This window comes from Sardina pilchardus, chromosome 13 (assembly GCF_963854185.1).
Source record: "Sardina pilchardus chromosome 13, fSarPil1.1, whole genome shotgun sequence".
Classification (NCBI taxonomy): domain Eukaryota; kingdom Metazoa; phylum Chordata; class Actinopteri; order Clupeiformes; family Clupeidae; genus Sardina; species Sardina pilchardus.
This window is the reverse complement of record NC_085006.1, coordinates 12,587,424-12,612,154: the sequence shown is the minus strand read 5'-3', so window position 1 is coordinate 12,612,154 and position 24,731 is coordinate 12,587,424. Positions and strand designations below refer to the sequence as shown.

General features: G+C 47.2%; 1 protein-coding gene across 1 annotated transcript; it reads left to right on the top strand.

The window, feature by feature from the left end:
* The first annotated feature begins 545 nt into the window (after positions 1-545).
* On the top strand, positions 546-23,658 carry kcnj5 (potassium inwardly rectifying channel subfamily J member 5). The gene is made up of 4 exons (XM_062553032.1): positions 546-675; positions 8,819-8,901; positions 10,998-11,871; positions 23,051-23,658. The coding sequence occupies exons 2-4, from the start codon at positions 8,839-8,841 to the stop codon at positions 23,455-23,457; spliced, it is 1,344 nt and encodes a 447-aa protein (XP_062409016.1). The 5' UTR covers positions 546-675; positions 8,819-8,838; the 3' UTR covers positions 23,458-23,658.
* The last annotated feature ends 1,073 nt before the right edge of the window (positions 23,659-24,731 follow it).

Sequence of the window (24,731 nt, the reverse complement as noted above, 5' to 3'; positions counted from 1 at the left end):
TCGCTCTCTCTCTCTTTCACACGCATACACACACACTCACTCACTCACTCACACATACACAGAAAGACAGAGAGAGAGAGAGAAACACATACATAACACCACACAGATAGCCACAAGGTCACAAACAAATTCTCCCAAACTCTCCCTCTCTCTGCTCTTTTTCACATTACAATCCGTCTCGTTGTCAGTTTCTCTCTCTCTCTCTCTTTCTCTCTATTTCACACACACATACACACAAACACACACACACACACACACACACACAGACACACAAGCACACACACACAAAGGACAAATCCTCAGAGACGAGACCTCTGGAAGAGGGAGAAGTGTAAGAGGGGGTGGTTGGGGGAGGAAGCTCTTAGTCTTCTGCACAAACACACACACACACACACTCCCTCTCTCCTGCTCACTCTCTCTCTCTCTCTCCCTCCCTCCCTCCCTCTCTCACCCACTCACACTCACTCACTCTCACACACACACACACACACACACGCACGCATGCAGGAGCGAGGAGGTAGAGCGGGGAGGCAGGACGGATCCTGAACAAAGCCGGAGAGACCGTGCTGGAGTACACACAGGAGCACACACACACCGCCGCACACGTGCACACTCGCCGCAGCTCTTGAGATGCCTCGACGGGTGCCTGCCAGCTACTTCTGTGGCCAACTGAAGGTAAGGACGAGCATACGGCGGGAGAGAGCGAGGATCGGGAGACGGGAGGGAGTGTGAATGAGAGAGAGAGAGAGAGGGAGAGTGAGTGAGAGAGAGAGAGGTGGCGAGGATGCTACGTTACGAGGGGAGCTAATACCCCTCTTGTCATGTCCCATGCTGCAGCATCCTTATCGTCTGCCATCTCTTTTCTGATCACCATTGATTACACCGTAGCATCCTCTGCCCCCCACCCCCCCTCCCTCCTCCTCCCCCACTTCACTCGAGTCCTTACACACTTCAGATCAGGCATCTTTCATTCGGCATGGCTTGTGAAATGCAGAGAGTGTGCGGCGCGTTGAGGAGGAGGAGAAGTGCGCCGGAATACGCGAGCGCGTGATCGCTGCTGGGATACGGTAGAGAGACCCCCCTCTGTCCCATCCGAGATCGCGAGCATCTGTGTCTAATTAGCGAATGTCATTGAGGTGACGGACGCTCCATCTTGTTGGTGCACAGACGCAGCAGTCATGGGTGACCTGCTGAAACGGAGATGTCCTATAATGTGTCTTGTAGCTGCTTGTCTTGTGCGTGTGTGTGTGTGTGTGTGTGTGTGTGTGTGTGTTTGTGTGAGCGCGCTTAAAGAGAATGTAAGTGATGCGTTAGGTCTCCCCGTGCAACACGGGAGTTTTACGAGCGTGTTATTGTCAGCTTGGATTTAATTAGCATAGAAACGCACACCCCAGTGGGTGAATGTGCAGGCGTATATGTGTGTGTGTGTATAGGCAGAGAGAAAATATTTAGTGTATGTGTCCTGTTTTTCATGCTTTTATTCACGCTAAAGACAGACAGAGAGAGAGAAACAAGTGTGAGGAGGCAAGAGAGAGAGAGAGAGAGAGAGAGAGAGAGAGAGAGAGAGAGAGAGTACGATAAGCACATTGGACTAGTTGTGCGGTCTTGCTTATAGCATCTTTCCTTAAGTAGCAGAAAAGGAGTGGGAGAAAAAGTGCAACTGAACGGTTTACATCGACCCCCATCACCAGAGCTCTCCCACCCTCATCCCCCCCCCCCCCCCCCCCCCCCCCACTAGGCACGGGTGGAAATGAAGCTGCTCTGCCCGAGGGCAAGGGGCTCTGTGAAGCCCTTGCGCTCTGCCACTCATTTGCTGTGGCACTGCCACGCACGCCGCCTCACATTCAGACATTCTGAGTGAAAGTTGCGTAACGGCGAACCAGACTATGCAGCTTCAGCTCAGCTCAGGCAGGACCCGCCATGGGAACGGCGTGCAAGCAAGCAAGCAAGCAAGCCAGCAACAGTGACGCACGCACTGTATGCGCGATGTATATGAGTGCCACGTGGTGTTTCATGCAGCTTTTTTACGCATTTTCATGCGTTACCCGGGAGACCTCCTGAGGTACGGATTGACAGGACTTTGCTGGGGGGGGCGGGGGGGAGAGAAACTGCCGAGTTTGGTGGACAGGGTGTGTGACAAAGCCAACAAGGGAATGTGTGTGGGGGGGGGGGAAACACAATATACCAATTGTTGTGTTTATTTCTTTTTATTTTATTCATTTTCGATTTGAATGTTATCTGATGCTTTAATGCGTTTTTTTCCCCCAAGGCTCTAATGTGCTTCGTTTTTTTTTTCGTGTGTGATTTTCGAAGGGGCTGGATGTGAGCTCTGCCCGTGATGTGTAAACATAACGGAGAGACTGAGCGGCTGAAGCACAGCAGAGGCTCACCAAGTCTCCAACAGGATGAAATTGCCCTTCAGTGTGGTGACCTCTGACCTTTTAATACACCGGGGTGTTGCCGCTATCGGTCGCAGAGCCAGCCATTTCCCTCATCTGCCTCATCGGGTTCCTCTTGCAGGCTTATAGGCTAGTTTCTCTTTCTTTTTTTGGCGAACTGGATTTAAAAAAGCAATTCAAATTATATTAGTGTTTGAATTATTAATTGCGGGTATTTATTTAGCTGCGAAAGCATCTCGAGGGTGTGTGTAAAACGTACTTAAAATGCAGCCCTGGTTTCTATTGCAGCAAAAGCATTTGTTTCAAAGGCCAAAGAAAGTGTAAAACAGTTCCCAGTGAGAGAGGAAGTGAGTGAGAGAGAGAGATCTTCCATTGCGAACTCTGACTGATCTTTGATGCAGTACTCTCCTTTGTGGATATTTCATTTCGCCTCTGGGGTTGAGAAAGAAAGAAAGGAAGGGAAAGAGAGGGGATGGAATGAAAGAGAGAGAGAGAGAGAGAGAAAGAGAGAGAAGGGCTAAAACAATGCTGTGTGTGCATGGTCCATTTCCTTAACGTGGGGTGGTCTTTGCTGAGGCCCTCTATGGAACATCAGTTTAGTGGCCTGGAGTAAGACAACATAAAAACCCACCAGCAGAGCAAATAGGAAGCTCAATTATTTCAGCTCCCCCTGTAAACAGTCCAATCTCCTTTTGTGCATAAATAGTATCGTCGTGGACTGTGTTGGCGCAATTTAAAAGTGACAACCTGCGCATTTATGTGTGTGATTTAGGGCCAAGTGCCACAGAGGAGTGCTGGGTGTATCTGCTAGCACTGTTAGCTGGGAGGGAGGAGAAGGGAGGGAGAGAGACAGAGCCAGGACGAGAGGAAGAATATTTCACAGCGCTCTCTGCCATACATAAACGTGATGCATGGAGGATTAAAAAAAGCGGACACCACCACCACCGCTGTGTCCCGTAAAAAAAAAGTGTGTGTCGTAAAACACTAGAGGATTCTCCTATGCCACGACCGGCATCACACACTCACACTCTCTCTCTCTCACACACACACACACACACACACTCTCACACTCTCTCTCTCACACACACACACTCTCACAGCATGCATCCTTCTCTGTTGCTCACATACAGAAAACTACGCACACAAGTACACACACACACACACACACACACACACACACACACTCACATACATCCACCCACAATTACCTTGTGAATCCCCGTGTGCCTTCCCTCCCCCCCTTGGCTCACGTCGTGTCAGGCACTCGTCTGCCTGCTGACACGGCGGCTCTGAGGAATAGGGACAGAGGAACTTGTTGGCCGGGCTAATTGGTCATTATCGGCATGGCTGAGCCATTATCCTCGTGCCGTGGCTCCGGGCAGTGCGACGGGTAGGAATGGCTGGCCCGAGCCGGGGAGTAGGAGCCGAGCAGGGCGCCCATTTCCCTCAAACCCTTTTTTCCGTGCCTTATTGTGACACACGGCGGCGGAGGGAGCGACGGGTCACGCACACAACCTCGGCCAGGCCACGGCGAAAGGTCACGGCAGCGAGCCGGCGCGCTCGATCAATAGACGTCATGCATTGTGCCAGATCCACAGAAAATTTCTGAGAAGAGCAGAAAAGGGATGATGACAAGGGTGTTTTAGGTGTCATTGATGGCGTGTCGCTCGCGCAGAATGCATCGTACTCAATTTGTGTCCGTGATTATTGACAAAATAGGGGAAGTCTGTGGAAAACCACAACACACAGCAACAAACCCAGCTGTTGCCTTACACTGCTCGACTCGGTTGAAATTGCGGCGAATGTTTATAACATATTTTTCCTTTTCATCTGACATTGGGGCCCCGGATTGCTGCGCTTAAATTCCACACCTTTCTAATCAATACCCCTATGCTTTTAACGGATAGGTCAAGCCCGCAAGATTGGCACAATGGATTTCGGATAGCTATGGATATTTGATTGCGTATTAAGTCACACGCCGCCATTTGTCCTTCTGTGTTACGGGTTGCCTGTCGGGACTGTGTCACCCCTGCCGTCCATCCCTCCTGCGAGTCTGCCACGTCCCTGAGCACACACACCCCCCCCCCCCCCCTCTCTCCCCTCCGCCGCCCACGCCAGGGAGCCAGTGATAACGAGCTGCCGAGCACTCCGATAGAGCGGGGAAGGAGTGTCGCAGCACTTGGTTTTACTTTAAAAACCACTCATGCAGACACACACACACACACACACACACACACACACGCACACAAATACATACACGCAAACATATGTTCATACACACAAATACCTAAGCAAGCACTCACACTCAAACAGACGCATATTCTCCGACACACAACTCACACACAGACAGACACTCTCATGTAGACACCTACGCACACACATTCTTAGTGACACTCACATAGACAATTTCGCACACACACAAATAGCCATCAACCAACTCATTCCTAGACACCACTCACACAAACACACAGATACTGTCTACACAGACATTACCCACTCACATGCACACTCATTCACAAAGACACACGTACTGTATGACCGTCAAACACACACACATACACACACACACACACACACACACACACATACTGGTGGAGGATGCCTTGTGGGGTGGTTGGCAGCTGGTTTACCATGGCTCTCCCATCCATTGCCACTCATCACAGAAGGGGCATAGCTTTCAAAAGCCCAGCCTCTTGGCGCCGGGGTGCGAGCTGGGAAGATTGGAGTGGTGGCTGGGGTGGGATGGGTAGAGGAGTGCAGTCTCAACTTGCGGAAGGCTATTCTTGGCTCGGGAGCGGGCTGTATTTTGTGGTGGAGGTTGACTGGGGGTTGTGAGGTGGGAGCGGGAGGACGTTGTCATTTCATTAGGCTAATTGTCCTCAGTTTGGACAGGGACATCTGGCACCATTCGGAGCCAGCAGGGAGATTGGGATCCATGGAAGGTGATGGGAGCCTTGGGATCACACGCGTGCACACATGCAGTCCACACATGCACATGGGAATACACACAACACACACACACACACACCTTGGACACACACCCAACACAGAAGAAAAGAGTCCTCTGGGCTCCTAGCCAAGATGGTTCCCATTGGCCCCAGGGATCCAGTAAGCGGCTTGGCCCGGCCGACCTCCAAGTGTCACAACAGAGCGACGAGAGGGCCAGAGCTGTCCCATACACATCCATCACTCCTCCCAGTTTGAGGAGAGGAAAAACTGATGGCAAGTACCAAATACTGATGCCTCTTAATGGCCAAAGGAAATGTGTGTGTGTGTCTGTGTGTGTGTGTGTGTGTGTGTGTGTGTGTGTGTGTGTGTGTGTGTGTGTGTGTGTGTAATATCCTCCCTCTACCTGCGATGTACCCTCTTCCGTCAAACTCTGACTTGTGCATTTTATTTCGATGACTCCTCAAAATTGCTTTTCCTCCACACTCCTCCCACCCCCCCCCCAAAAAAAGAAAAAAAAAATCCTGCAAGGTCTGTGCTAAAGGATGAATGACTAGCTGCAAACATTACATCTTAATGGTAAACTACGAATAAACTGCTGTGTTGGCTGTTCACGGGATTTATGAATTGCTTCCAGTGATCCAGACAGAAAGTTCAAGATGGAGACGGAGATCAGAGGCATGCATGTATGGTGTATGGGACCGCGGAACAATGTGTCCCAACCTGGCCTTCACCCTGTGATGCTTTATTATTCCCCGTGGCTGATTAAAAAGTGAAAGGTTATCTGGCAAATGATCCCTGCTGTCTTAATGCGGGGAGTCCTTTGTCATAGCATAATGATTTAGGTAGTAATCTGCGAGCGCTGCCGGACTGTGGCCCCCTCAAGGCAGTTTAAGCCATCCCCCGACGGTGTTATTGAAGCGCTAATTAGTATTGATACACGAACGCACTTGGCATGGCCCGGGGCTAGTTCTCACCTTTCACAAACACAGAGAGTGCTGACGTCGGCGAAATATGTGCGTGCACATCTAGCCCTAAACACACACACATACACACACACACACACTCGCACGCACGCATGCCATCAAAGACCCCATTACAAACACATAATCAGGGTCACCTGAGAGATCGCCTTTTAACGTTAGCTACAGGCAAACAGCCATTTCCTCTCTCTCTTACCCTCTCTCTTACCCTCTCTCTCTCGTCACCCTCGGTTGTGCTCTCCAGGCTTGCTCTTGGATATGTGAAGCCATGTTTGTGCTCGCCTGGCTGGTTCATGCCCAGAGCGCTCCCAGTGGGCCAGGATCGAGCCCTGCCGCCTGCGCCCCCCCAGCCACCCCCACCCCCCACACCAACCCACCCTCACCCCCTGCTTGTCCTGAAACCCGACTCAACCACAAACACCCTGTCAGCCTAAAAGCTGCCCGATAAAAACACATGCTTCCCTCTCAGGGCGATGAGATAAGCGGTTGGCGCTGGAGTTAACTCTCTGCAAAGAGCCCACCAACGCGCCCCCCCGCCGCTCCAGCTCCCCCCCCCCCCCCCCCCCCCACTTGCACAGAGCTGTCGACTCTCTCTAAGTGCAGCTATCGGAGACGTTAAGGGGTTGCGGGTTCACCCGCGTCATCAGCATGATTTATACATGAGACCCCTCCGCACCCCCGAGCGCTCGCGTCGAGAGGGGGGAGAGCGGCGCACGGCTCCAAATGTATTCAAAGGGCCTATGGTTTTTCCAGATTTTATTGGCCCAGCGCTCCACTGTGTGTACCTTCGGAAGCTGATGCTTGTCACGTCGTCGCCTTGCCCTTTGCAGGAGAACCATCAATGTCAACAGACTATTCCTGGGTGGACGCCGTGCGCGATATGTCTCCTCGGCATCGCGGGCCCTCTTTGCATTTCCTGTGCCCCTGCTTTGCCGTCTTTGTATTCTGACTGCGGGTGTTACAAATGGATGAGATGTTAAAAGGGGGGGAAGGTGTGTGTGTGTATATGTGTGTGGTGGGGGAAGGGGGGGTTGTTGCCATCACCACGTCCGGCAATCAGTTTAATTTGTGCCGGGTTAGATGTGTTTCCATACCGTGTTACCATTGATTTGATTTCCAGCCAGATCAATGTCTCAATTTGGAGCCTTGTTGCATGACAACAAAAGCAGATTTCTTGATAAGCAGCAATCGTATAGTGTCTATAGATGGTCCCTTAATGGTTGCTGTAAACAGAGAGCCTATCAGCATACATATCTAGTATCCATATTAGTGGCCAACCATCGAAAATGACAGATAGGAAATGGCCAAACAAACAACAGGATTTTCTATTGCATGGCTGGAGCCTTTTGTAATTCATGTCCATGAATAACATTTTGTCAGGTTTCTTTGAGAACGCAGGTGCACAGTAGGGGGAAAACGGATCGAAAATTGAATTTCTGAATAATATATCCTGTCACAGCATCATAAAGTTAAACTAAGAGTAATCAAATTAGACTGGAACAAACAGTCCATTTGCTACCAAGGAAAGGTAGACTAAAAACGCCCCAGTCAGCATGAAATGCAACATCTGAAATACAATGTGGAGTGACATGTTTTTTTCTTTTTTTTTCTTTATCAAAACGTTCCAGAAAAAAAAGTAAATAAAATGATATAAAAAGGCTTGCCAAGACTTATCTTCAACAAGGAGTGTATTTTGAGAAAAAGAAGGAAGAGAGGGAGGGAGAAAAATAAACAGCCGATACGTTCAGAAGGTGAACATATCCGCCGACAATTCACAGATAAAACGCCATCACCGTTCCTCCTCATCTCCTCTCCTGTCAGAGCGCCCTGCTGTCGAGCGTGTCGGTAAACGTGGAGCTTATGCTAGGTTGGCACTGATGTGCCGCCGTCTCCTCTGGGACAGGCATGCAGTGGCCAGGCACAGCTGAGGCTGCTTGTTTTTAGAAGCACGCGGCGTTAACAAACAGTTCCTGCGCAGTTGGACAGACGCGTCCCAATTGGCCTGTGCGCTAAAAAAACCAACAGATTAGTATGCTGATGTTCTCAACGAGGACGCGAAAAAGGTGTATGAGGCATGTCGTATCTTGCCAAGGCACGGTATTAGTGTTGTACCAAATTTGCTAATCGTATTGTTCTGTCTCCTCCCACTCCCTGTTTACCAATTTATGCATCTCCCTGGGTCGATTTGAATTTTCAGGCCCATTTCACATGATAAATATGCATTGTGCCGTAATTGAGATGGATATAAACAGTTAATGAACTATTGACCGAGCTGATGTATTTTGAAAACGTTTGTATTTCATCACTGTGTGATTGGAGGTAATGGATTGAGCGTGAACTGTCAGTATTGAATCCTTGGAATGAGGAACGTGTGCTCGATTCCATCCTAATCTCGGTGGTGTCAAACTTCTCACTGATGGTTCCTTGATTTCTATTTCGGTCTCTCTCTCTCTCTCTCTCTCTCTCTCTCTCTCTCTCTCTCTCTCACAGGCGCACTGCCGCAGCTGAGGATGGCGGGGGATTCTCGAGTCCACATGGACCACGACATGGAGATAGGAGTGACACCCAACGAGGTCAGAATTGAATCCCCCCCCCCGGCTTCCTTTTTTCCAGGCAATCCCCCCTTCAATACAAACGTCACCCACACAATTACAGAGCTCTCCCTCACTAACCACACACGGAGTAATTGTTTTTCACAGTGGGGACTGCGCTGTGTAATCAATACACCACCCACTTTCTGTAAATACTGCTCAGGTAGATATATCAAGGGAGAAGCACAACCTGGCAGGTTTAGCAGCATCGTTTTTTTTTTTTGGTCTCTCAAGAAGGGAGCACCATACATCTATCCAGATAATGTAATTATGAAGTCAAGATTTAATTATGAAGTCAACCTCGTTCTCCCAAAAGGACATTCTACTTCAATCAAATGATGTTGGTTCTTTTCCGACATTAAAAATGGGGGTTGTGAGGGTCATGAACTCTTTGTGAGTTTTCTATAACCCAACTGTCAAGCATCTCTGAACATATGTTCATCTAGAGAGGCATATGTAATTAAACTGCAAACAAAGCCTTAATATCAATAAGTGAACCACTGGTCAATGGATTGATTTGACTCCTTCCATTTACCACTGTCTTTTAGTACACCAATTCATCACAGTCAGAATACTCATTAGTACTTCAGGACCTAGTGATCAATTCTGCAATCAATAAACTGATCAACATATTGGAATATAGTGCCTGTACATAACACAAGACAACATACTATGCCAGTGTTTTTGAGACCCTAAAACACAACAGAATGCATTTCCTCAGAACACAACATCAGAATGCATGTCCTTTGTTGTTGTTGTTGGACCTCTGACCTTCATAATCCAATCGGCCTTCGGAAAAATATATTATATTTGAAGTTATATAATAAGAAATGATGTCAGCCCCAGAGTTTTTAGTGTTTTACCATGTCGTGTTCTTGGATACACCCTCTAATAACTATCCTTGATCAGAAATCCGTCTATGTGCATTGTCGCTTGACTCATAATGTATTATTGTGGACAGTTGATTGCTTTTTCACTTTCAGAGGTTTCTGTACTCTGTGCTAGCAATATTAGAACTAGGAGGAAAACAGCAGACTGTTTGAGCTTTTATGGAGCTGTAGATGTATGTGGATGTGGATGTGGATGTTATTTACTGTACCGAGCTGTAGCCCCAATGAACAGACAGGTCTCAGGTGTATGCCCGGCCCAAGGGGATCGGAGGATACAGGTGTCCGATTCGCACTTTTTAAGAGGCTACCTGCGCCCTGGCAGGAGCGCTCCTCGCAACACAATACAGCGTTTCAATTAGCAGTTTAGCACGCTGTCTTCGGCACAGGCACCAAATGTCAGCGTGTCCTTGGTCTGTGTGGAGGGCAGGGCGATCGGGGACGGGTCCAGAGCCATCCTGTCTGAGCCTGCCTGTGTGTCACACACACACACACGGGCACGGAGGGGGTGCAGGAGGGGGGGGGTGGTTGGGAGGAGCTTACCAGCAGATGTGGAGTCACATCTCTTGACTGGACTCAAGCCAGCCTGTGGAAAAAGAGCCCCCAACGTCCTTGCGTCACCTCTGCCACACATACGCATGCACACACACACACACACACACACACACACAGATGCACACATACACAGGCACACACACGCATGCACACACATGCACGCACACACACACTCATACAGCCATGAGTGTCGGGGAAGTGAAAGGCACTGCGACAGTGTTAGCACAACTGCGCTACCAGCCATCAAGCCCTCCCTGAGTTATTGTGGCAGATCTAAGGAAACATTAATTTCCCCTAGCGCTAGCAATGGTGCAGGAGCCCCACTGCATAGCTAATGGGAGATAGCATACGGGTGGTCAATGAGGGGTGCAATTGGAAGTCATGGAGAGAGGCAGATTGAAAAAAAAAAGTTATTAAAACATGCTAAGGAAATCTACTGACACGGGTAACATGCAATGGAATGATTTGCACATTAGAGGGAATGTCTTCCAGAGTGGAGATCTCTGAGTGTACCCGTAAGGTATATTTCACGAAAAAAAAAAGAACATGCTGTAAGACATGCTGTCAGGTCTTTCAGTCTCATTTAAATGGTGTTCCATGTTTCTAATTCTCCACCTTCACCTGCTTCATCTGCAGGTGAAGAAGCTTCCCAAGCACCTGCGGGAGGCGCAGATCCCCACCGACCGCACACACCTGATCGCCGACCCGGCCAGGAGGCTGCGGCAGCGCTACGTGCAGAAGGACGGCAAGTGCAACGTGCACCACGGCAACGTGAAGGAGACCTACCGCTACCTGAGCGACCTGTTCACCACGCTGGTGGACCTGCGCTGGCGCCTGAGCTTCTTCATCTTCACGCTGGTCTACGTGGTCAACTGGCTGTTCTTCGGCTTCCTGTGGTGGCTGATCGCGCTGGTGCGCGGCGACCTGCTGCACTCGGACGAGGAGGGCTGGACCCCCTGCGTGGAGAACCTCAACAGCTTCGTCTCGGCGTTCCTCTTCTCCATCGAGACGGAGACCACCATCGGCTACGGCTTCCGCGTCATCACCGAGAAGTGCCCCGAGGGCATCGTCCTGCTCTGCGTGCAGGCCATCCTGGGCTCCATCGTCAACGCCATGATGGTGGGCTGCATGTTTGTCAAGATCTCGCAGCCCAAGAACCGCGCAGAGACGCTCATGTTCTCGCACAAGGCCGTCATCTCCGTGCGCGACAACAAGCTGTGCCTGATGTTCCGCGTGGGCGATCTCCGCAACTCGCACATCGTGGAGGCGTCGATCCGCGCCAAGCTCATCCGCTCGCAGCAGACCAAGGAGGGCGAGTTCATCCCCCTCAACCAGACCGATATCAACATCGGCTTTGACACGGGCGACGACCGTCTCTTCCTGGTGTCGCCGCTCATCATCTCGCATGAGATCAACGAGAAGAGCCCCTTTTGGGAGATGTCGAGGGCACAAATCGAGAAAGAGGAGTTTGAGATCGTGGTCATTCTGGAGGGTATGGTGGAGGCCACAGGTAAGCTTACGCTCACTGGCACACTATTTAGGTTTCCAAGTGGCGGTTAATTATTTTGTTTTTGCTCGCATTTCTGTAGGCCTTTTTATTTTGGCTAGGCTATAGCAAAATTTGCAAATGTGTCGTCTCTTTCCTTTGCTCTAATAAGTTCTTCAGGTCATGAAATCCATTTGAAATCCAACGATAGTTAGTCGACGACAATTATGCCGTTATTTGTTTCATCAAGCAAAATATATGGCTAACAATATAACGTTAATTTCCACAGTGCAGCTGGGCCTGCTAGCCTACTAGCCTACTTTTCGTGAGTAGGAATGCTCATTGAAACGGGACAATCCTGCACTGGCTGTTGTATTGATTACGTTCAGTTTTCGAGTTGGTCCTCCATTTCTTTTTAGAAATCTTTCTTCGTAGGTGGTGTTCAAATCTCAACTTCCAAACTTATTAGCAAGTAGATAATGAAGTATATCCCCCTCCATTGTTTGTTTCTCATGCACCAAAGCTATGTGTGAATTAGCTTTAATAGCAGTAGGCTACACAAACAAACCTAATTCTGATCGGTTATGTTTTAGCGTCAAATTTCAATTTAATGTGGTTTTCATCATTCTTTGCATCCATTGATGGCTGGTTACTATGCAAATGTCGTGATGGCACAACAAAATTCAACAAATGTCTTTGAATAAATATATAGAGCAGGGCTCTTCAATTAGCGGCCCGCGGGCCGGATCCGGCCCCCGAGATACTTTGTAGTGGCCCTTGAAGTGTTGGCTGATGTTATATAAGCAAATCCTTATATTCGGTAGAGACGTAAATAGCTGATGGAAAACACAATAATGGAGGTACAGCGATAGGCTAACCTGCGAGTAGCGCCTATAAATAATGTTCTGCCTGGTGCGTTGCCGTTGTAGGCTACTGTGTTACTGGGTAGCCTATTATGCAAAGACGTTACTTGTGCCTTGCTTCGTTTTTACGCAGCGTCACCAACATGTTGACGTGCGCCAAATCCAAGTTGTTTTCCTCAAAGCATGAAGCATTTTTGGTGCATGAAATCTCACCGGTAGTGTGCCTCTCCAGTCCAAGCATATCCTCGCGAAAACATTCGCCACTCGTAATGTAGCTATTGAGGCAAATAGGAGTCGGTTTAAAAGTTTAACTTTGGTGGCATCAGTTCTGTTTCATGCGCTCACTCGCTCGGAAGTCCTGCAGCCACTGCACCTCAGCCAAGTGCACGTAATGTTTAGAACGAGTTGAACATAAGTTCCATTTTAGCTCAGTTTCAAGGTAAATTGCCACTACGTTGGAGTATATAAGCTACTAACATTTTAACGGGTTTGACCACGCAAATAGTTTCATGTGAATCTGTGAAACTAATACACATCCATCGCCTTGATGTCAAGTCCACTGTAAGTAACTTTGATTTGTGAACACGTTCATCCAATTTAAATGGTGGGAACGTTAAATGTACACATATGTTGAGAAGAGTTAAATATGCGACCGATTACGCACATTTATTTCTTTTGAGCACCGTTTGAAACCTGTTTGTACCTATTGGAAATTGTATGGACTTAGCAGTTACTGTGCAAAGCTCAGATTCCATTGCTGTTAATGTTAGCAGGGTACTTTGGGGTTAACTGTAACCATTTTTGAGGCCGTTTAAAACGTGCATCAAATCACACAATTTGGTAGTTTTGGGTGTCGTAGCGTGTAATAAAGGTCGTCAACAATCAAATTGACTACTTTTAAAATTAATTTGAAGAGTTTAAGAGGAGAGTTTTTGGTTTTCTTCTAGCTTGGGTAAGCTGCAGGAGGATATAATTTAGCAATTGCTGCCAACATAGGCTAGCCTACTGTCAAAAACATCCTTGTGTGCGGATGACGGTCTGATTCAAGCAGGAGGGTAGAATTTGGCGAATTTGGCGGCAGCTGCTGCCAAAATACTGTGGGGGAAAAACATCCTTGCGGTTTTGACACCACATAATAAACTCAACAAGGTAGCCCAGGTGCTGGCGAGCCGTACCTCTGCGGACCTGGTTTCTCCACACTATACTTTTGCCCCGGCCGCAATCGCTGCCAATCCTTCTTCTCCTCCTCTTCAGATGAAGAAATAAAAAAGAACGAGTCGATTTGACAATTACAACTTTTCATACAATCCCTCCAACAGGCCACCGCCAACAAGACAGGCTCAGCAGCCTCATACAACTGTAGCCTACTGTGTTGCTACGGGACCCGACGTCAGCGGATAGGCTACTAGGAGCGCGATTGGCAAGACAACTAGAAATTCTTCTTTTAAACTCTTAAAACGAATGAAAAAAGTAGTCAGTTTGATCGTCGACAACCTTTATTACAACCCACGACACCCAAAACGACCACATTGTGTGATTTGGTGCGTTTTCAACAGCCTCAGAAAATGGTTACAGTTAACCCCAAAGTACCGTTAGCAGATTTCATATTAGCCATATTAGCAATGCAGATCCAGTCTCACCTTCCCAATGCCTACCACTGTAATAGTCTGGGCCTGTGGCAGAAATATTCCCAAAACACAAATACATCAAAATAACCACCAAAAAAACTAGATTATTATTTTACAAAATGCAACATATTAGCAATATAGATCCAGTGTCACCTTCCCAATGTTGACCTACCACTGTGGTAGTCTGGGCCTGTTGCAGAAATATTCCCAAAACACAAATAGAACAAATAACCACCAAAAACGTTATTATGCTTTTACAAAATGCAACATATTAGCAATATAGATCCAGTGTCACCTCCTCAATGTTGGCCAACCACTGTGGTAGGCTGGGCCTGTGGCAGAAATATTCCCAAAACACAAATAACCAACAAAAAAAAGATATTATGCATTTACAAAATACAACATTTGAACACCCATATTGGTGCTGTTGTAGTTTATTGTATCATTTGTACGTAATTACTCATATTTCAAGCGGTATTTCTCCGGCCCCTCAGTTGTGATACTTTTCATGAACTGGCCCCTATTACAAACTAATTGAATAGCCCTGATATAGAGAATCAAATACTGAATTGTGATGAAATGGCATCACATTTAATCATTTTTCTTTCTAGATTTTGTTGAGTTGTTGCTTCCCTCACCTCCTCTAAGGAGCTGCCGCTGCCCTGTAATTCTGGGGGGGGGGGGGGGGAAGAAAAAAAAAAACACTGCAAAATAATGTCAAATCAAAAAGTGTAGGGTCACTGAATGTACAGTAGCTTCACAACTTCAGGCAGTATGTGTGATTGAGTGCTGTCAGTCCAGTTGAGTATGTGCTCTTTGGTGTTGTGGTCAGGGTGCAGGTCTGGACCTGGGTATGAAGCCAGGTGAGCTGACCTCTCTCTCCCCTTGATACAGTATGTCAACCAAGAAGCATCTAACAAGAAGAGTTTCAGTTCTCAGAGCCTCGGGTGGAAGGGCGGATGTCCATTTTAGCAGTAAATCTGAATGAAGCAATCCCACTGATTGACAGGGCTGGCAAGGGTTTTTAGAGCTGTCTGTCTCTCTGCTGTTCACCTTGTCCATCTGAGTGTAGCCCAGACTCGCTGGCCAGCCAAACCTCACAGGATTGGCTGTCAGCAGATGAAAGTGACGGGTCAGGTGAAAAGGTTTCCCCCGTGGTCGTCGCACCCGTATTTTCACACCGCAGGTGTGTCAGAGTGACCCTTTGAGGTTGTTGTTTCCAAAATGAATGCGTTGTCTTGACTCACCCTGGCAGCTCACACACAGACGCTCGCTCGCGTGATAAAGGTAGTGCCTCAGGCATGTTCCAGTAAGGGCCCAGTTAATTGACGGAAAGTTTTTCTTTTCCCCTCAAGCTTCAGCCTCTCTGCATCAAAATTACGTTTTCTTCCACTCGGTTTCCTCTCACAGATTTCATCCCAAACTCATCAGCCAAGACACAGAATGCAACATCTTTTTTTGCTAGTAAAGTAAACAAGTGATATTTAAATCACAATAGATGGAGTAGATTGTCAAATTTAGACAACTCCCTATATTTATCACACGAGACTCCGATAATAGCATTTCATTATTCTGTGTGGAAACCTCCAACACTAATCTAGAAAGTGTCTCCACCCCTATCAATAAAGCATGTCCTCACTATATTGAATATATTTCCCTATAGCGAAAGAGCTGTCACCCACAGTTGCTGGTCTCGTTGTACAAGCAGGTTGAAGGCGTTGTACTATACTACCGGTATACATTTCTTTATTTTGTCATTTGGCAAATGCTTTTATCCAAAACAATGTACAAGTGAGCAGCACCATATTAAATTGAGCACTGTGCTCTTAGATAACCCTCTTGTAGTGTTTGGAAGCTACGAAGACTTTGAACAGTGAACTGAATTGTGTTCATGAGCTAGGACGCTATTTCCACTGCATTAATATTTAGCTGCTTGCAGAATATTGAATAGGAGTCCTGCCCACATCTTGATGTGAGCAGGAAATAATCCCACGTTTAGTGCTCTTACATCATGTTAGTAATTGCTTATGCATTCTCTACCTGATAGGCTTCCTTTGGCATGCTGGATCATTCAAGTAAATATGTGCAATTCAAATAGTTTGTTAGGCTTTTGTCCAAGGACTGCTTTATGCAGCTCTAATCTAAACATGAGGCATTATACAGGCTGGCTTATTACTGTATTCTGCAGCCGTGGTAGACTTGCAGAGAATATGAATGCTGGGCCAAAAATGCAAAAATAATCGGACGCAGTAATATTATTCAGCAGGGGATGATTGCTTTCATCCTGTTTTTGAACGTGCTAATCACAGTCAAGCCATTTGATCTGGCACTATTTCACATGTGCTAGACCACTCTTGCATTCATTTGTTTTTTTTGTTTTGTTTTTTTGTTGTTGGTGGGGTTTTTGGCCTGATGGCTGTTGATGTTGTCATGATTTGTCATTTCTTTGGTCTGTGAGGATGCCTCTGAGACTCAGTAGCAGGACTGCAGAATGGAGCTCAGTCTGGTTCTGGTTCTGGGTCTGGTTCTGGGTCTGGATCTGCGGAACAGGAAGTGTTCTGATTAAGTTTGAGGCTCAGCCAGCACGCTAGTGGGCCTGGAGGTTGGGATTTCACTACTCTGGGACGTGTATCTTCGAGTGCTGTGGTGTCTTCGGGGTACTGTGTGGTGTGTTTGCCACAAACGCATTACTAAACAAACCAACAGAGCTTTGCATCGTTCCCTTCTGCATTCAGCCATTATGACTAAAAACAAGAACACCACCTTTTCCAGGGGCCAAAAACATATTTCTCAGCCTGTGGAGCAGATAGGAGCATGAAGAAAATGAGCACTTGGCCATTTGTCTTTATTGCCTTGGCCAATGTCCAATTGTCTACCAGTGATTGGGGCTAAATATATAATAAATACATTTATGGCACTTTAAGAAATGTGATGCTACAACATCATTTGTTGTGCAAGAAGCGAGACTCTTGTAAAAAGTAAGCATCAACTTATCATCTGTTGTAAGTGAGGACGTTGATGGATGTCCTTGCCACATCACTCTGTGTGTGCAGTTTTGTTCCATTGTCTGCCGCCACAGACAGTGGCATTTACACAAGTGCCAGTGCCACTTCCAGAACACACACACTGCATTCTGCAGAGCTTCTCACAGTTTCTTACATGCTCATGTAAATCGGGGGTACATTTCTAATTCAGTCCCCCCCCACCCCCACCCCACACACACATACACACACACACACACAGCCTGGAATACAGGCGATCCGTGCTGTTCATGGCAGCTACTCTCCATATGTGGTTACTACCGTAGCTCGGAGGCAACTCTGCAACACGGTGGCATAATAGTGCCGAAGGCATTAGAAAGATAAACACCAGAGGAACCAGCAAACAAAGCCATGGACCGGCGTACAGGCAAAAAGCAGACAAGGGGGCGGAGGATCTGGGACAGGGTGTAGTAGGGGATAGGGAGGAAAGGTTTTGAAATGTGTAGAGCCAGGACATTGGTTCATAACATTGGTATGTAACATTCTTCAAGTGTATTCCCCACTCCCAGTTATACTCCTGCAATGTTGATAGCAGTGTGAGATTTAAATCCACCCTGTCACACTCAGACATGGCTCCCTCAGGTTCTGTTAGCTGACGAGCTTTCCTGGCTGCCACTCTCCTTGCTGCGCCTGCTCCTCCAGCCACTCTTGTGCTCAAGTCTGGACATTTTTTTTCCCTTCCAGCAACCTCTGCATCTGACTGTCAGTAAAGAGAGGAAGAAGAACCTCCTCCTACTATTTGTTTGAGCAATACTGGGATTGATAATAGCCAACCGTCTGATCCGGCAGATTCGCGCCTTTCGTGTGCTTTTGGTAGTCAGAATGGCGTCCTGACACTGCAACCTTGGTTTGCGCTCTGTGTTCCGTCACCGGCCCTGTCTGAGTGGGATAATGACAATTAGACGGCAGCATGACAGCGTCAGTGTCCTGCCAACCGCAGAGAGTGAGGTCATCCCTTGCGACAACTTTGACTTCGTGTTTGCCCAACAAGGGTTTGCTTGCTCATCGTTTTTTTGGAGTCCTTTTCTGTTAGCACAAACAGTGCCGCAGGCTAACAGTCCATGTCCCTTTTTTTGTGTCCAGTTGAAACGCCACCCCGGCGTCGACAGAATCCATGAAATTGGACAGATTAGACCCCGTGGTGAGACATGGTGAGCTAGACCTTTCTGGTGTGCGCCCTCACGCCTCGCTGTGGAGGTGGACGTTAGAGACATGGCCAGTGACCAGCTCTCTCTGCCATGACACCACATTTTGTTGATTTGGGAGGGGGAGGGCGGGGGGGGGGGGGGGGCTGGGTACTGATGCAGGTTTTCCCTTGAGTTTCATCATGCTCTTATCTGGAGTCACAAAGCCCTTCCCTTTGTAGAGACTGAAATTGACTGGTGAGTTAGGTGAAAAACCATCGTAGCTCTCCACAGCATGTCAGAGTGGTCCACACTATGGGTTTAATTATTTTGTAGGAAATGGCTAAAAAGGTAAACGTATTCACATGGGTAAGTACTGCTGAATGGAATCTTGCTCCGGCTTTGTTTCACATATATACTTTTTCAGATAGATTTTTGCGACTGGCATGCGATGATACTCTCATGGTGAGGGTTATTAGTTCCCAATTTTCCAGTCTTTTTGGAATCTGACAAAATTGCAGAAATGCTCCTGCTCATCAAAACACATGTCACATCCACTGAGTTCTTGGCTAGTGGGTGAATAGTCAGATTATACATAATCTTGGTTTAAAATTGAATCTTCAAATTAATTGCTGTTATCATCCTCAATGTAACCACTTTGCTTCACATTAGTGGCATTTCCCTCACTCAAGTCATTAACCATCATCACAGTCTGAAACATTTTTGCGAACCACATAATGGCTAAGAGGCTAGAAAATGTTTTTCTCATAATACATTAGATTTCATTTGTCACAGAACTTGAAAACCATGACACCATCTAAAACTCCCTCTTGTCACATCTAGCAGTAAAGGGAGACGCACGCAAATGACGCGCCCAGTCATAATGGGTTAAGTGGCGTTTGGCCATGCTATTGGAAATCAATGGATGAGGGAAATATGGACGACTCCTGCTAATGTCATTGATTCCATGCATCTTGCGTAAATTACAAACAAGGACTCCACTGGACACGTCAAGGGATTCATACGCCATACTCTGTGGTGAGCAATTTGCCAGGATTAAGCCATTAACGATGCACCGACAACTGGTGTCAATTTGAAAATTCTGCTCCTGCGAGGCAGTGATGACTTAGTACCGATGTTCCGTGGTAAGCTAATAACCTCAAGCCGTAATAAGGTCACACACCCTGCGGGCATTGATTTTTTTTTTTTTTTTTTTTTTTTTCCGCCTGGCTCTCGTGCATTTTGATTTGACAGTTTTGTCCGTTGGTTAAAAATGGATGAGAGAGGCTTGCCACTCCATTACGCTTACTGGATGTTGAGGGAAAGCATCTTTTACAAGTCCATGTAATCACTGTGCTAACAGCTTATGCGCCCACGAGGAGAGTGGTATTAAATTCAGATTGATGGAGGGGCCGTAGAAAGTCTGACAGCCAGCCTGCAGCGTGAGTAATACCATGATGTTCACTACAAGGCAATATGCAGATGACAATTCCACACTGCACTGAATCATTGCAAAGGCTAACTAACAATGTGATTGTCTCGAGAGGTTTACAGTTATTTGATTGTGCAAAGGGAAATGTCATTAGTAGAAGCCTACTACATGAAAGAGATTCTGAATGCTGCAGCCGAGAGTCAGATACAGAATTCAAATGCACATCCTGCAGAAAGACTAAAGGTGTAGTAATAAAGGGCAAATAGTGGGCCTTGGTGATACAATGTGGTATTAGTCAGAACTGAAAATCCCACTCACACTCGACCCGTGGACAATTTTACAAGCAAAGGACATTATAGTCAGTTTCTTACAGTATAGCAGCATAATCTGGGATCTGGTCTTGATTTCTTAGGATAAGCAATAAAATGTCTGGACTGACGCCATTAGCTAATCTGTATTGATAAGAGCCCACAGAAGAAATGCAGCTTAGGCTAATTCTAGTCCTTTAAAGTCTCATCAAGTTTCCAAGCATGGTGGAGTGGAGTCAGCTGTCACAGATTCCAGCATCCGTCAGATCAACACCTCATTGAATTCGACTGCTGTGTTTTGTACTTTGAACAAAGCGCTCTTTGGAGCGGCTCTTTAAGTTTATCTCAAACTCTGAAAGCCGAATCACCTTTCTCTGTCAGCATCCTGTTCCATCTCTGATTTGCATATCAATTTAAATTTAAAATTTAAATGACGGGCACTTTCCCTTCTCATCCACCCCCTCGTGAGGGCCTCGCTCCACCTGGAGAGAAGGTGGTGGTGGTGGTGGTCTGGGTGGTGGAGGGAGGAGGGAGGGGAGAGGCTCCTGGGGGTCAGTGTCACCACTACTTTCCACAAATAGCCAGAGGAACCTCGGCCTCCTCGAGTGCTGCTGCCTGTTTATAAGGAGAAAGTACCCGGCGCCCAGTGCAGATGCTTAACTAGCTTACAGGGTCAAGCAGGCTGCATACATGCAATTACACACCAAACACACACACACACACACACCACTCGCTATACTGTATTGCACATAGACACGTAGAGACACACATTGGAAATCGCACTCAGACACACATACCCATTCCTCACACACACACACACACACGCACGCACGCACGCACTTCCACACACACTTATGAGCACACTCAGTCAGAGAGACACACATACAGTACACACACACACACACACACACACACACACACACACACACACACATATGCACACACCCACACACTGAACAGACATGCTGTAATTTACAGGGAAAATAAAATGTTAAGTAGGGACCCGTATAGCCCCATCACACTCCTACACACAGTTCTTCACTTCTGCCGGCTTCTATCAGAAGCACCTGAGCCAGCCTGCAAGGGAAGGCCTGTTTCCAGCGTTTTCATTTCAAACTCAGTGGTCTTCCTGCCAGCTTGGGAGAAAAAAAAACACTCTCTCTCTCTTGAATTTTTCACTGCTGTGGAATTTCATGAGCAGGTTCTTGACTGCACAATTCAGAAGCCCTGCAGAGTTATATTTTATCGTCATCCAGCTTAAAACTGCAGTGTGAGTGTGATGTAGTTATCTTCTGTTTCATCACACAAATGCACAATTCACACCTATTAGACGTCACCTCCAGTCTTGAAGCCGGAAAATGAACTCAGTTGTGTGCGTGTGTGCGTGCGTGCGTGCGTGCGTGCGTGCGTGCGTGCGTGCGTGCGTGCGTGCTTCATGCGTGCGTGTGTTGGAGTGTGGGAGGGTTTGTGGCTACAGAGTGAGAGTGAGCTCAGTGAGGCGTTACGCTGCACAACACCGAGGCTGCTGATGTCGCCTTTGTTTTTAAAAATGCAGAGCAAAACACGACGTTCAGCCGCGCTGCCTATTTCGCCCAGCTTTCAAAATTCTCCGAATTGAGACCGGCTCCCAGTATGATCTGTTGGCGCCATACAATCATGTGAAAGAAGCGAAAAACACAACACCGTCACCGATTTGTTGTTGTGTAAATGTTGAGGGCTTGCGTGTGACCTTGGATGTGATATCCACAGTAGGTCAGGCTCTCTCATTCCTTGAGTGCTCCGACTCTCTGTGATAGCAGGGCGTAAAACATAATGAGGCGTGAGCGCACTGACATTCAGATGAATTTGTAAAACGTGGCCATGGGCCATGACATTACCATGAATATGTGTAAGGTATTCACCGGATTAAACACAAGCAAACAAACAAACAAAAAACAATTCACGTGTCATAAAATGACAGTTAAGAGTACACCTTGAAGTATAAAACACATGACTTTTTGAATATTTCATGTAGGGTCTTTGAGATGTCATCCAGGGTACATTTCATCCAGAATATTCCTTTTCCTGGCCTGTGATGTGATTTAGTCAACACATAGACCCGTACTGGTATAATCGATACAAACGCTCATACGCTTATAATCAATATGCACACTTGTGAGAGGCTGCTAGTTTATTCACTGCTCCTCTCCTACAAATGCCCCAGTCCCCAATGGCTTCTGTTCTCCCTGTTTAATGGATTCCATTTTAAATGGGAGGACAATTGTTACTAGGAGACTATTATAGATATTTTCACTATCTCCATGAGGAGCAAATTGCTCTCATCATTCCTCTCCTTTCCATGTTGCTGTAAATCTAATCTTGATTTCTTTTCTTTTTTTTAAATCTAGCCTGTTCTAGCATTGACTTTGTTTTGAATCAGTCCCCCTGACAGATCATGAATGTTTCAAAATGCTGAGCTGACAATTTCTCATCCTCAGAATCTTAGAGATGGACAGGGGGTTCTTGTAGATACTGCACATCATACAACTATTGGTGTAGCTGGGTAAAGAAAGCCCAAAGCATTAATAATTTCTCTCCCCTTTCCATCTGTCTCCACCTGTGTGTGTGTATGTGTATGTGTATGTGTATGTGTATGTGTATGTGTATGTGTATGTGTGTTTGCATGGCTGTGCATCCATTACCTGTGTGTGTGTGTGTGTGTGTGTGTGTGTGTGCACCCATTACCTGTGTGTGTGCATGTGTCCATGATGCATGCATGCGTGTGTGTGTGTGTGTGTGTGTGTGTGTGTGTGCTCCCTCCTCCTCAGGGATGACCTGCCAGGCGCGCAGCTCCTACCTGGACACGGAGGTGCTGTGGGGCTACCGCTTCACGCCGGTGCTGTCGCTGGAGAAGGGCTTCTACGAGGTGGACTACAACAACTTCCACGACATCTACGAGACCAGCACGCCCTCGTGCAGCGCCCGGGAGCTGGCCGCGCGCCTCCGGGACAGCCAGCTGTTCCCCCAGCTCTCGCTCCTCTCGCCCGACGCCCGGCCGCCGCAGAACCCCGCCTCGCTCCGAGACCCGCTCGTCGCCACCGAGGAGGAGGAGACGCCGACGACGCCGACGACGACGCCACCGTCGCCGACGGAAACGGAGGAGAAGGGCGAGGTGGAGGAGCGAGGGAGCGAGACCAACAACGGCACGGCCACCACCATGGAGGAGACGGCCTGAGAGCGTCCAGGCCCCCCAAAGTCCAGACAGACTCAGAGACCTTGTGCTACTCGTAGACCGTACGGCAAAAGCTTTGTTCCATCCCATTATGTGGAGATGATCCCGCAATATTCATGCAATACCCGTCTCTAGAATGACTACCTAATGTATATGGAAAGCTACATTGCATTTTAAATTACATAAACACACACGCGCACACACACACACACACACACACACATACATACAGACAGACATAGGTATTATATTTATACACTAATATTACACTCATATGCACATACAAGGAAGTACCACATACAAACACAAGATAAACACAAACACAGGCTTTCACACACACACACACACACACACACACACACACACACAGTCACGGTCTGCCAGACGATCTTTTCCTATACCAGTCAGCCACCTATATTTTTGACACCCAAAGAGGTGTGCAGGTAGCCATAAATACAAGGCTGAACAGGTAACCATAATAATCCACCAGTATCGGCATTGCAGCATACGAATGATGCAGTTGTTCCTCTCCAGAGACTTGTGGTTGTGGTGGCACCCTTGTGTAAGCTCCCATTAGCCCACCCTCGCCTCTCTCCTCTCCTCACCCCCAACATCGTTACGCGGCCCTGGGAAAGCGCAGGAAAGGTTTCAGGTTCTTTCGACTCATTAGTTTCGATCAACCCTTCACCGCTGCATAAACGCAAAGCAGTAGAGAGACTGTGCTTTAATGCTGGTGTTAACTGTGGAAGCATATGGTGTTGGCAGGCACTGCTGGCCATAACTTTTCTTTCTTTCTTTCTTTCTTTCTTTCTTTCTTCACTGTATGTTTATCCATCACACAACCTTATGCTCCATCTCATGTGGCAGAGCTGCACATGAATTATTCACAATGAGTCCATGCGTATTTTAACCAAATATGGCGAGTCGATACAATGTCTCGATAGACGGTAAACAGAAGCACAACATCCGCTCCTCACTCACTGTTTAAGAAATACAGGCATCAGGAGCAGAGAGTATGTGTCTGGTCGTTGCTTTTCTGTTCTGCGACACATATCCTGTTTTAACCGGTGCGGTTCAAAGGTGTACATAGGACATATTTTCAAAGGTGTTGCCACATTTTCTTTTCTTTACGAATTTAACACAGGTTTTTATCAGTACGGAATATGCTTTAATTTCTTTTCTAATTATTATTTATGAATAATTTGAGAAAGGTTTAGAAAAAAATACAGAGCCATGAGTCTTATCCTCATGACTGAATTATTTATTGATAATTACAT